The sequence below is a fragment of the Acomys russatus genome, chromosome 17 (genome assembly GCF_903995435.1).
Source record: "Acomys russatus chromosome 17, mAcoRus1.1, whole genome shotgun sequence".
NCBI classification, from domain to species: Eukaryota; Metazoa; Chordata; class Mammalia; order Rodentia; family Muridae; genus Acomys; species Acomys russatus.
The window spans coordinates 25,356,165-25,367,817 of record NC_067153.1 but is presented as its reverse complement, the minus strand read 5'-3'; the positions used below and the strand labels follow the sequence as shown (position 1 = coordinate 25,367,817).

Here is an 11,653-nt window from a genome sequence, read left to right as displayed (position 1 = left end):
ATGATTCTACTTTTATAAAGCACACTGTGCCCTGGGAACACTGGGAATGAATGCCAATCCCTGACTGGAAGAATATAACGCTAAAAAAGTACAATATCGGGCTGGAGAGATGGCTCAATGGTTAAGAGCGCCGCCTGCTCTTCCAAAGGTCCTGAGTTCAATTCCCAGCAACCACATGGTGGCTCATAACCATCTGTAATGTGATATGGCGCCCTCTTCTGGCTTGCAGGAGTACATGCAAGGAGAGCACTGTATACATAATAATAAAATAAATAAATCTTAAAAAAAAAAAAGAGTACAATATCTATGTAAACCTTTGGTGGTGTGAATAAGAATGTCCCCATGGTAGGCTTAGGCTAGTATATTTGAATGCTTACTCTCCAAAATGTTTCACTATTTGAGAAAGATTAGAAGGATTAGGAGGTGTGGCCTTGTTGAAAAGGGTGTGGACTTGTTGGAGAATGTGTGTTACTGAGGTTAGGAGGTTTAGAAGTTTCAAAAAGTCCACACCAGGCTCAACATCTCTCTCCCCTCCCTCCCTCTCTGTCTCTCTGTCTCTCTTTCCTCTTTTTTCCATCTTTTATTTTTATTATGTTTCTTTTTTAACATATACATTTATATTATTACACATGAATAAAATAGTCTACATATGTCAGGAAGAACCATGAGACAATCAGGAATTATATAAATGCTTACATTCATAGTGATTTGGCTATTTGTATTTGGCAAACTTGAAGTAAACATCTTTCCTATCTTGTTGGGTCTAAATTTCTCAATGAAGATTAGTATCTATCATATCTCATCACTATTAACTTAAACCATCTATCTTGATCTAAAAACATCTTAACCTCTAGCCTACGAAGTTTAATTGTAAGACTAAACTATCTGGTCTCCAACCCCATCAGATATTTGAGAAGGAATAAAACTTAAATACCTCCATGAGAAGTCCTAGGGGATCAGACTGCTGTAAGCTAGCCTGGCATCTCTCTTGCTTCTTGGCTCACACCTGTATGCCCCTCCTGTGTGTGACTGATGTCCTTCCTGTGTCAAAGGTCCAGACCTGATCATGTTCTTTGCTCATGTTCACATCTCCCATGACTGCCGGTGTTCAAAGGGTAGAGTCCTACCTTGGGAGAACATCCATTGCTCCTGGGGTCAAAATACAATCTCAGCAACCTTCCTGTAGCCTTGCTAGCTTGTGCTTTTCACAACACCCATGTACCAAGACATCTGTCCATTAATGCTTCTTGGCCTCTCAGCCTACCAGGGGCCACACCCCTGAGGAAACTGTCAGTGGCTCCTCAGCCAGGCATGAGGCTCATGTGCTCCTACCTCATCCACACTGGACGCTGACTGCCTTGATCAGGAGCAGATCTTATGCAGGCAGCCACAACTGTTATGAGTTCACTAGTGCAATGTTATGTCATGTTTGGAAGACACTGTTTCGCATCAGTGGCTCTTACAGTCTTTTCGTCTCCCTGTCTGGGATGTTCACTGAGCCTTGATTGGAGGATATGTGATGCAGATGCCCCGTTTATATCTGAGCACGCTGTAGATACCTCTTCTCTACATTTTGACCTATCTGCTCGCCTTAGTGTACTTACAGCACCCTGTGCACTGATGGAGCCATCTGTTTTCAGCACTGGCTTGGAAAGACTCTACATTAGAAGTGGCCCATGTTCAACTTACCTTTGTGTCAGTGGACCCCACCACAGTGAATGGAAGACTGAGGAATAAGCACTGAATGGCTACTGACTCGCTCTCACACATGTTCTCAGAAAAGTAAGCTGGTCAGTAGTGTGATTTCTGTAGCCATCCAGCTTGGGATATAAATCCTAATTCTAGTGCTTACAGATGGCATTTTAGCCAAGTTACTTAACATCTTAGCTTCTTCAACTCCTAAGTGGAACTCATACTAACCCCGTAGGGTTATGGACTAAGTATGAAATTGTGGTACTTAGCAGTGCCAGGCACAGACCTCATCCAAGACAGGTCAGCTAGCTGGCTCGCCTAAGGTTTCCAAGTTATCCTGACAGTCTCTAAGTGGCTCTATGTGGCTACAAGACCAGCATCTTGGAATGGAGATTCTATAATCACAGAATTAATCCACCCAGAGAGGCAGGGCATTGACCGTGATCCCATGGGCACCCTGCTTAGCCTAACTGGGTTGGAAGATCAGAAGGAAGACAGATTGGAAGATCAGAGGTGAGAAACCTAACTGACCCAGAGACAGTGTGTGAGTTCTACGTCTAGTCACATTTCACACAGGTGGGCCTTCTCTTTCCTCAATGCCGCTCTTGGTGCCATCCCTGGTGATTTGCTAATAGATGTTTGCAGTCCCCCTGTACATTTGGACTTCACAAGTTCTGTTTCCCAGGCAAGTACCCAAGTTCATCAAACTAGTTTGAAAAAGCAGCTGATGGAGGCACAAACCATAACTGTAATTAACAGAAAGGCTTTGAAACTGAACACACAGAAGGGAAATGAACAAACGGTTTAATCTCATCTTTACTCTGCGTTAGCCATTTAATCTCTACTTTGGGTCTATACATCTGGGAGGCATATAATTTTCTCAACATTTTATTATGAATGTTCAGGTGGTTGTTTTTTTTTTTTTTCCACCAACCGCTGATTTTATTTGTGCTTAGAAAGCATTCACTGAAAATGCTAAAGGAAGGCTGGGAGGCAGTTTAGGTTCTTGCTAAGCCAGCATTCAAGGTGAACTGCTGGAGCATTTTGGAGGATGCTGCTCTTGGCTTCAACAGCTTGGCCTTGGGGCTCCATTTAGACTGATGAGCAAACAACCCAGGAGGTGAAGGGTTTCACCCAGTTGCAAATTTGATTTGCTATGTTGAAGAATCCTGATAAGGCACCCTCCCCACACCGCCGCATTGCTGTTGCTCAGCCTTGGGTCAGTGCAAGAGAGCCACCAGCAGTTTCTGGAAGTCCCCAGAGGTGTCTGAGCGAACCATGTCAGAGAGAGACTTCTGATGCTTCTCCAGGAACTTGGCTTTTATCCCTTGCAGGTCCACCTGTGGAAATGATGACAACAGAGTGGGTGACAGCATTGATAGGTTCGTGTTTGTTGTAAACAGCAGGTACCCTCCTATGCCATCATATTCATTTATTATATCTATAGCAGACCTTGGGGGACTGGGTTGTCATTTACGTTGGACAGATAAGAAAAGGAGAGCCTACTTTAGCCCTCTAAAAGTAAAGTGTCTCTTTATGTGTATATGTACACACACACACACACACACACACACACACACACACACACACACCACTTATTTCAATAAGATTTTATTTATGGAAAGTAAACTTTAAATTACATATTTTCCATGTGTTATAAAATATTTTTTTTGAATGTGTTATAGGTACTTGAAAATGGCTCGTTCTTGGGTAGCAGAGCTGTGTACATAAACAGATAGGTGGTGGGCCATATTTGCTTTCCAAGACACAGCCTGACAGCATTTGATAGAAGGTAAGAGGATTTTCCAGATGGAAGTTTGAAATTAAATATCAATCAATGGCTGGAGAGACAGCTCAGCCATTAAAAGCATGGGCTGCTCTTCCAGAGGACCCAGGTTTGATTCCCAGCACCCATGTGGTAGCTCACAGACACCTATAGTTCTGGTTCCAAGGGATCCAATGTCCTCTTCTGGCCTTCTTGGGCATCAGGCATATATGTTGCAGGGACACACTTATAGGAAAAACACCCCCACACATAAAATAAACAATAATTAAGAAGAAGAAATTATGTATTGCTTCCTTGTGCCAGACTAGGAAGGATAATAGTTCCAGTTAACACGTTTCAAACCGATCACCATTTGTAGGACTTATTTTGATTCTAATTCATAGAGAGCTTAAGAACTCAGGGGTTGGGGCTGGAGAGATGGCTCAGAGGTTAAGAGCACTGACTGCTCTTCCAGAGATCATAAGTTCCGTTCCCAGCAACCACATGGTGGCTCACAACCATCTATAATGTGATCTGATGCCCTCCTCTGGCCTGCAAATGTACATGCAGACAGAGCACCATATACATAATAATAAATAAATAACTCTTAAATTCTTTCAGCTGTAAAGGAGAGAGAGCTACACTAGGGGAGGAAAAGGGTAATTTCTGTCAGGACGAAACAAGTCCTTCAAAGAAACAGTGTTTTGTTTGCCGCGTTTTGGTTTTGGTTTGAACTCTGCCTTCCACACCAGGCCTAGACATCATAGACGAGCATCTGGTCTATGCTTCAGTGAGAGGTAGTACTGAAAGAGAAGAAGGAAAGGTAGGAGAGAGTCGGGGAGCAAGGGTGTTCTTGAAGCGGATGCAGATCTCAAGGGAGAGACTACTGGAGAGCAGATGCTGTGAGCGCCCCTGCTGCCCTGCTTGGGTGTCCACTGCCTGGCTGGATGCCCAGTCCTGGGGGAGGGGGTGGAACAATGGCGTAAAGGATGGGGGCAGCTGGCGTTTTGTTCCAGTGCATGTGGACGATTAGAGGATCCCCTAAACAGACATGCACCTGGCCCTCAAGCTTTCCAAAGAGCCTGGCCACCTGTGGAGTTCACCCATACTCACAGGTGGTCCATTCTGCGATGGAATTGAGCATCCTGTGGTCTGCATCCTAGTGGACACAGAATGCTGACAAGCCTTCCGGTGGGATCCAGTCTCTCTCAGGGTCTATAGAACCCTGTTTCTCTCAAGACCTCTTTGGAGCTAGGGGCTGTGTTGCTGAGAGCTGAAGAGACAAAGAAAGCAAGGGCTCCCAAGGGAGGGAGAGAGAGACTCAGAACAGAGGGAGGGAAAGCCAACTCCAGGGGCAAAGAGGCTGCTGGGGTGTGGGGAACATAGAGGAGGAGGAGAAAGAGGGGGAGGAGAAATTCCAGGAACAGAAATAAAAACGAAAGAACCGCCTTGCCGTGAAGCTATATTTAAAAACAACGTCAGATGTTTTAAGTGTTTGTTGAAAGGCACGGGTCAGAATTTGGGTTGGTACCTCTCTCCCTCCCCGCTGAACATTTTTGAAAGATGTCTGTGGTTTGCAGCCGCTCAGCTCCCTTCATTCTCTGAGGCCTCTGCTGCTGCAGGGACATGCCTGCCCCTTCACTTCACATCCCCTTCAGACTGCGGGCCACTCACCACCCCCAACACACACACACACACACACACACACACACACACACACACACACACACACCACACACACACCAGCCCAAGGCGTTTTCTGTGAAGCTTGGTAGGCGATTCCAAGTTTCTGGCTACTCTTCGCGTTTTCTTTCTGACACATTCTTCTCGGAGATGGGGTGCAAGCTGGCTCTTAGGGAGTAAAAGAAGCCCCAGTCTTTTTATATGTGAAGTATCCCTACTCATGTGGTATGTAACGAGATATTCACTATTATCTGCTGCTGTTAAATTTGAGTGGGGAGTGACGCTAATCAGACAAAAGTGTGTCTAAAATGGCTCTCTGAGAGGGCTAGAATTGAAAAAAAAAAAAAGCCAAGAAACTGTTTTGTTGATTTTGGGGTGGTGGGGTGGGGTGGTGCTTTTTTGTTGTTGTTGTTTATGTTTTCTGAAAGACCATACTTGTAAGGTGTGTGCTCTGTTAAGAGAGTGAGGAAATCATTTGTGCATTATCTCTGTCGTGCTGCAGGGTGACCCCTTTCCATGTCTCTGGTTTGTCTTCCTTAAAATAGAGCTGGGTGTAGCTGTGCTACCTTGGAAGAACTTCACCAGTTCCCCTTCCCAGAGCGCCACCAGCTCTCTGGAGCCACAGATGACAAAAATAGAAGCAACTCTCAATACTGTATTTAATAAAAAGGAGAAGATTGAAGGCGAGTCCAGTGTGTTCTGCATATTCTGGGAAGGGAAGGGACGGACTGTCTTTGTCTTACATTCTTGAGAAATAGTATAATAATAATAATAATAATAATAATAATAATAATAATAATAATAATAATAATAATAATGGCAGCCAATGACATCAGTGGGGAAGAAAGATGCTGAAGGCTTTTTGTTGTTGTTTTTGTTTTTTTGGTTCTTTTTTGTTTTGTTTTTACGTCAAGTGTGAAGTGTGTCTTACCTCAGCCCTGGTCACAATGATGCGAATTAACGTCTCCTCGTCTGTCCCCATACCCTTCATGGCCTTGTATAGTAGGTCAGCAAAATAGCCCTCGAGGTCCTGGGCACATCTCACTGGGAGGGAGGGGAAAGGAAGATGTGAAACGTTCTTGTGGTTTGGTGACCAACATGGGGATCCTGCCTACACACAGTGTCCCCTGTACCCGTGGGACTTCTGGACTTGACGGGAAAAAGTTTGGAAGGATCTGACTTTTTACTGCTGTGAAATGAGATCTAGAAGGTTCCCTGTGTCAGCATAGCATGGCTCTCCAATCAGAGCTGAGTCAAAAAACCACTGGAGAATGAGGATAGTGTCTATTCTCTGCAAGCCCTGAGGAAGGAAAATGGGTCCTCCTCATGTCCATGCTGTCGAGGTCTGGAGTCTTACTCATGCACATAGCTGGTGCTGCACAGTGGGACCTCTGGGGCTAGAGCAGGGCTCCGTGGGAACACAGCTTGGCCAGCAGCCTTCCATAATAGAACCTCATATCTAGAAGGTTTGCTCAGCTGGACCACACCCTGCTTTCTTGTGTTCAGCAACCTCTACACCCTTTGTTCTCCTTACTGCATTTGTTTGGGTATCTTCTGTTTTCCCATCTGCAGGTCCCCAGCATCTTTCATCTGGTATGTGAGACAAAGATGTCTGTCCCTGTTACCGAAGATCCCCTCTATGTTGCTGCTCCGCATTCCTTTTTAGCCCTCCCCTTGCCCGCCATCTTTGCTCTGTTTCCAAACTGATGAGGCTTGGTGTTTGCTCATCAACCAGGCAATTGGGTGCATCTTCACCCTGGAGGAAAGTCAGAACTTCCTGCCCATCCTCCTAGGCTTGTAGGCATCCACCACTACAAATGCTTAAGAGGAACAAACCATTTGCTCTTTAGGTTGTTGATATTTTCCTAGAAATCTTACTAGTATTTTGTTTTGAGATAGCCCAGAATAGCCTCAAACTCAGGTAATCCTCCTGCTTTCGATGAGAGGTACAGTGCTAGAATTACAGCAATGTTTCAATGCTAGTACAGTAATGAATTCAATACAAGTGTGCAGTGTGAACCTTTGTCTGCTCTGGAGCAGGGCTTTCATTCCCCAGGTCACAATCTGTGTGGCTGATGCTTCTGAGCAAAGGGGAAGAGCAGAGCCTGGGTCAGGAGCCAATCTCCTTTAGTTCTCAGGCTATATGGCAGCTGCCCGAGTTTCAGTGGAACACTCAAGGGCCAGATGTCTAGTGTCTCTATCTCCATACTCCACAGGTGGGTAGGAAACCCCTGCGCTGCGTTGACAGGTGCATACTTGAGACTCGCTATGGTCCCCAGGCCATTTGAGCTGTTGGCATCCACAAGGTTTTCCTATGCCACATAGCACTGATGAATAGCCAAAGGCCATCTTTCTGTTAGTAGGAAGTAGCAGGAATCCCACAAAAGGCTGGACCAGGACAGCTAGGAAATAGCTGTAATAAAACTGTTTGCGTTGAGTGGAAGCAACAATGGCCATGGCTCTGCATACCTTGATCCTCCTGCCTTCGAGGAGCAGGGCTTTGAAAACTGTACTGAGCAAAAAACCATCACTGGGAGTGTGTGACAGTGGCTTTCCAGGCTGTGCCCCACTTCTGCTTTCTCTGTGGTGAACCTGGGGGGTGGGTTCAATACATTTTCCCTAACAGGAGATTATTTTAAGGCAGGTGGCTCATGGGCCCCATTCAAGAAATGTTCATAGTGGTGATCATGTGATCTCAGCCCCTATAGATCTGAACAGTTAAGTGATGTCTTTACAAGGTAAGTGGGGTAGGGTTACAGATGTCTGGAGAACACACTCATGAAGCTATTTCTCTGTGAGGTTGGTGTGTGTGTGTGTGTGTGTGTGTGTGTGTGTGTGTGTGTGTGTGTGTGTGTTCTTTGTGGATATTCAGACTCTCACAAGCAAGAACTGGGTCTTTTCTGCCTCTGATCCTACACCAAGCACAACTCTGGGCCAGGCAGGTGCCAGGCAAATGCTGTCACTGAATAGTGGCATGGTGGCATTGGTGTCTTCTTAATATGCTCTGGGGTCTTTTTGACTCTTGTGTCACAAGTACAGGAAAGGTCTGGACCTTAGAACAAGTCATCGGGTCAATCCTTCATGAAGCCCAGAGGACAGCTGTCCACACAGGGCTCCTGGGTGTTCAGTGTGAGGCATGAACAGTGTAGGTAAGATTTGGGGTTCTGTGCATCAGTTTGATGTTTGCTAATTTGAATGTGAAATGAGCATAGTTAGGAAAAAAGGTCAGCTGCCAGTATTGTTTAAAATAAAACTATGAATATAAAACATCCTCAGAACTCCACAAAGGAGTTTGGCAACGGGAGCACATTTTTTAGGTTCCAGAGCTGTTTGGTTCTTTTTCTTCTGGGGGACACATCTCTCCATTCCTGTGCCATTTGTGATGGACTCCCTACCACAGCAATGTGGACAATGGACAGTGTCTTCATTCCAGGACTTACAAAGAGGAAAAGGGAGCATGCCAGGCATGGCCCTGTGCCCATCTCTCTGCTATTTCCTGGCCTTGGGCAATACCTGAAGAGAAAAAAGTCCTGGGGTTGACTTGGCATGGCCAAAATCTAGCCTCCCTACCCTCTGTTTCTAAACAGACTTCATTCTTTGGGAACATTGAAGGGGGAAAAGAAACCATCTGGCCACCAGACATGTGTACGAACATGCCCACAGGTCCTAACTGTGGGCACTTTTCAGTGTGTATCATATAAGCTGCATACTGCTACTTGAGCTTAGATAGTAGACCTAGGCTTTGGATAGATGCTCCCAGGGACCCATACTCTCCGTACTATCAAAGGAGATGCTATGATGGAATTCACTTAGACACTCTCTTTAGGATCAGGCACTCAGTGCCAGTGTTGCTTGCTGACTGCTAACAGCTGGGTCCCTTCTCAGAAGTCACCTTCCAAGAACCAACTGCCTGCTCAGTGTTGCCAATGGTCCTGGGCTACACAGCCTGTGGCCAGTGACTGGTGCCATCATTAACAGAGCACAGAGACTTGCCTCCTTACTTCACTTTGGACATCCCCACCTTCTGAGCTCCCTGGGGAACAAAAGCTGCATCACATCCACCTTCTGCCCTGCCCAGCATTGCTTAGATGTGGTGCTTCCAAAATGACTCCAGTCAGGAGACCTCCATATCTCTGAACGGTTCCCAGGAGCCCAAACTAGGACAGCTCTCTCTCTCCTGATTTTACTTTACCTATAGTTAAATAGGCCTTCTTCAAGTCTCCTGATGTCTCTTCTTCGATGACTTCTTCCATGCCTTTGCCAATGAGCTGGAGAGAGAGAGAGAGACAAAGCCCAGGCATTACTGCAGGCTTTGCTGCTAGCCTTCAGCTTCCCTCAGAAACAGTGCCAGATTCAGTGGCGTGCCCCTAAGGGTGCCTATCCTGCCTCCTGCACCACAAGGTGGGATGATGTGCCAGCCCTTTCTATTCAAAAGGGGACTCTTGGCCCCACTCAATGTCATTTCTTTTAGCTTCCATTTTCTCATCCGTACAACTAGGAATTGGCAGGATAATGGATATGTATTACAACAATATTCTTTTGTGTATGAGCATATATGTGTAGTATATGGGTATCTCCCTGTGTGTGTATGGGGGAGAGAGAGAGAGAGAGAGAGAGAGAGAGAGAGAGAGAGAGAGAGAGAGAGAGAGAGAGAGAGAGAGAGAGAGAGAGAGAGGAGAGAGGAGAGAGAGAGGGAGAGAGAGGAGGAGGAGAGAGAGAGAGAGAGAGAGAGAGAGAGAGAGAACACGCATCCACATTGCCAGACAGTGTGTGCAGAGGCCAGTGGAGGATGACTGGTATCTTATCATCATCTTCCATCATATTCCTTTGAGACAAGGGTGTTTTACTGAACATAGAGTTAGGCAGGTCATCAGGCATCAGGGCCAGGCAATCCTGCCTCTCCCTCACCCTGTACCCCTGCCATATCCCTGAGGTTACAGGCATGTCTGGCCATTCCTGGTGGCTTTTTACATGGGCATGAGACTCAAATGTAGGTCCTCACGCCCACTCACCAAGCAGTCTCATCTATAGAGCTGTATCCTCAGCTTGCAACAATATTAATTTACATTAGATGGCATCCTAGTTTCCAAAATGTTTTCTATCTTTTCCATTGCAAGTTCCTGGAGGCTGTGGCTGAAACTCTGGCCCTGGTCTCCTTCTTCTCACCTGCCTTAGCCCTGAAGACTCCATCACTTACAGTTTGGGTAAAGTGAGGCAAGGCTATGCAGTTCATGATGAAACTAGATCTAAGGTTCATAAAAGAGTGAGGCTTCAAGGGCTGGAAGCCAGGGCTGACCACATCAAAATGTCACTCCCTTTACTGCTGGGTGATTGCTAATGGTCTTATACATTCATCACTGGCTCACGTCGCTTGGCACAGTATTACACACTAGGTTTCTTTCCAAATATTTACAGAAACTAAAGTTAAAGTAAATTGTGCCTATCCTTAACACAAATACTGTCAGGGCCAAGCTCAGGGAAGGCAAATAAAGAGAAAGGAGTGTGCTGGTTCTGAGGGTTTTGTCTCTTTCTTAGAAATTGTCTTTGAGGACAGGACACAGTTGATCCTCAAAATAATTGAGACATTTGAGTACACACTAGCAGAGTTTGGGGCTTTTACTGGAAAAACGAAGGCAAACAAACATTCTTTGTGATGTAAGGACAATATGTGTGTGTAAGTAAGGTGGAGTGGGGGTGGTGGTAACAAAGGGTCTGCTCTCCATTCACATGTCTGGAAGTCTTTTGTAAAGCTGAGGACACCAGATCACAAGGGAACAGAAGCTTTCAGGCTCCCCTGCTCTGAGCTTTGGTCACCTTTCTGGGGTTTGATGTGGCAGTCAGCGCTTTGGGAGGGGGTGGGTATCACTTCCCCAGGACCTGGGCTCTTTGTTGTGCAGACCGAGATTGTATTTCATGAGGATGTTTTGTTCACACGGGTCTGGGTGAACCCCAGTACCCTCTGCCATGAAACCACTTTTTGTTTGTATTGTTTGGACTGAGCCAGAACAGTGGCTTTCAATTTTCTGTAGACTCTCAGCCTCCAAAGCAGACAAGAGTTGGAGAGGTGCAGTTTTGAGGAGGCAGGAGGTGGGTTCCGTACCGAGTCTAAGCATCAATGTCATGCTCTGCTGTTGAAGGGGGTGGGGGTTGTCTTCTTTATGTACCTCTAGGGGCGATATTCACATAATGTCTTTTCTCTTCCTGCCTCACCCATCACTGGCAGCTGCTTAGAGGTCTGAAGACAGTGAGCTGGCCCATGCTATTGGGATCTTCCTTTGCAAACTTTTCTTTTCAGTTCTTGCAATACCTAGTTCTTAAGGTGCTCTTTCTTATCTTTGGGCCAAACTAGTCTCAGAGACTAGATAAACGGGTGCCTGTATAGCGCTTATAAGAAAAATAGGGGACACATGTTCCTCTTTCCAAATGCACTCCCCCAAACTGACAGCATGCCAACAGTGAAAGGGCCAAAGCCTCTTGCACGGACTCATCGATATTTATGTGAAGAGGCGGGGT

At 45.9% G+C, this 11,653-nt stretch overlaps 1 protein-coding gene across 1 annotated transcript in view; it reads right to left on the bottom strand.

The window, feature by feature from the left end:
* Window positions 1-2,490: 2,490 nt before the first annotated feature.
* Window positions 2,491-11,653, bottom strand: part of Anxa13 (annexin A13) — a 75,454-nt gene continuing 66,291 nt past the window's right edge. Inside the window, exons 10-12 of the mRNA XM_051160519.1 lie at window positions 9,333-9,408; window positions 6,072-6,184; window positions 2,491-3,032 (exon numbers count right to left, since the gene is read on the bottom strand). Coding sequence (XP_051016476.1) covers window positions 2,913-3,032; window positions 6,072-6,184; window positions 9,333-9,408 — 309 coding nt within the window. The 3' untranslated portion in view covers window positions 2,491-2,912. The remainder of the gene's footprint in view (window positions 3,033-6,071; window positions 6,185-9,332; window positions 9,409-11,653) is intronic.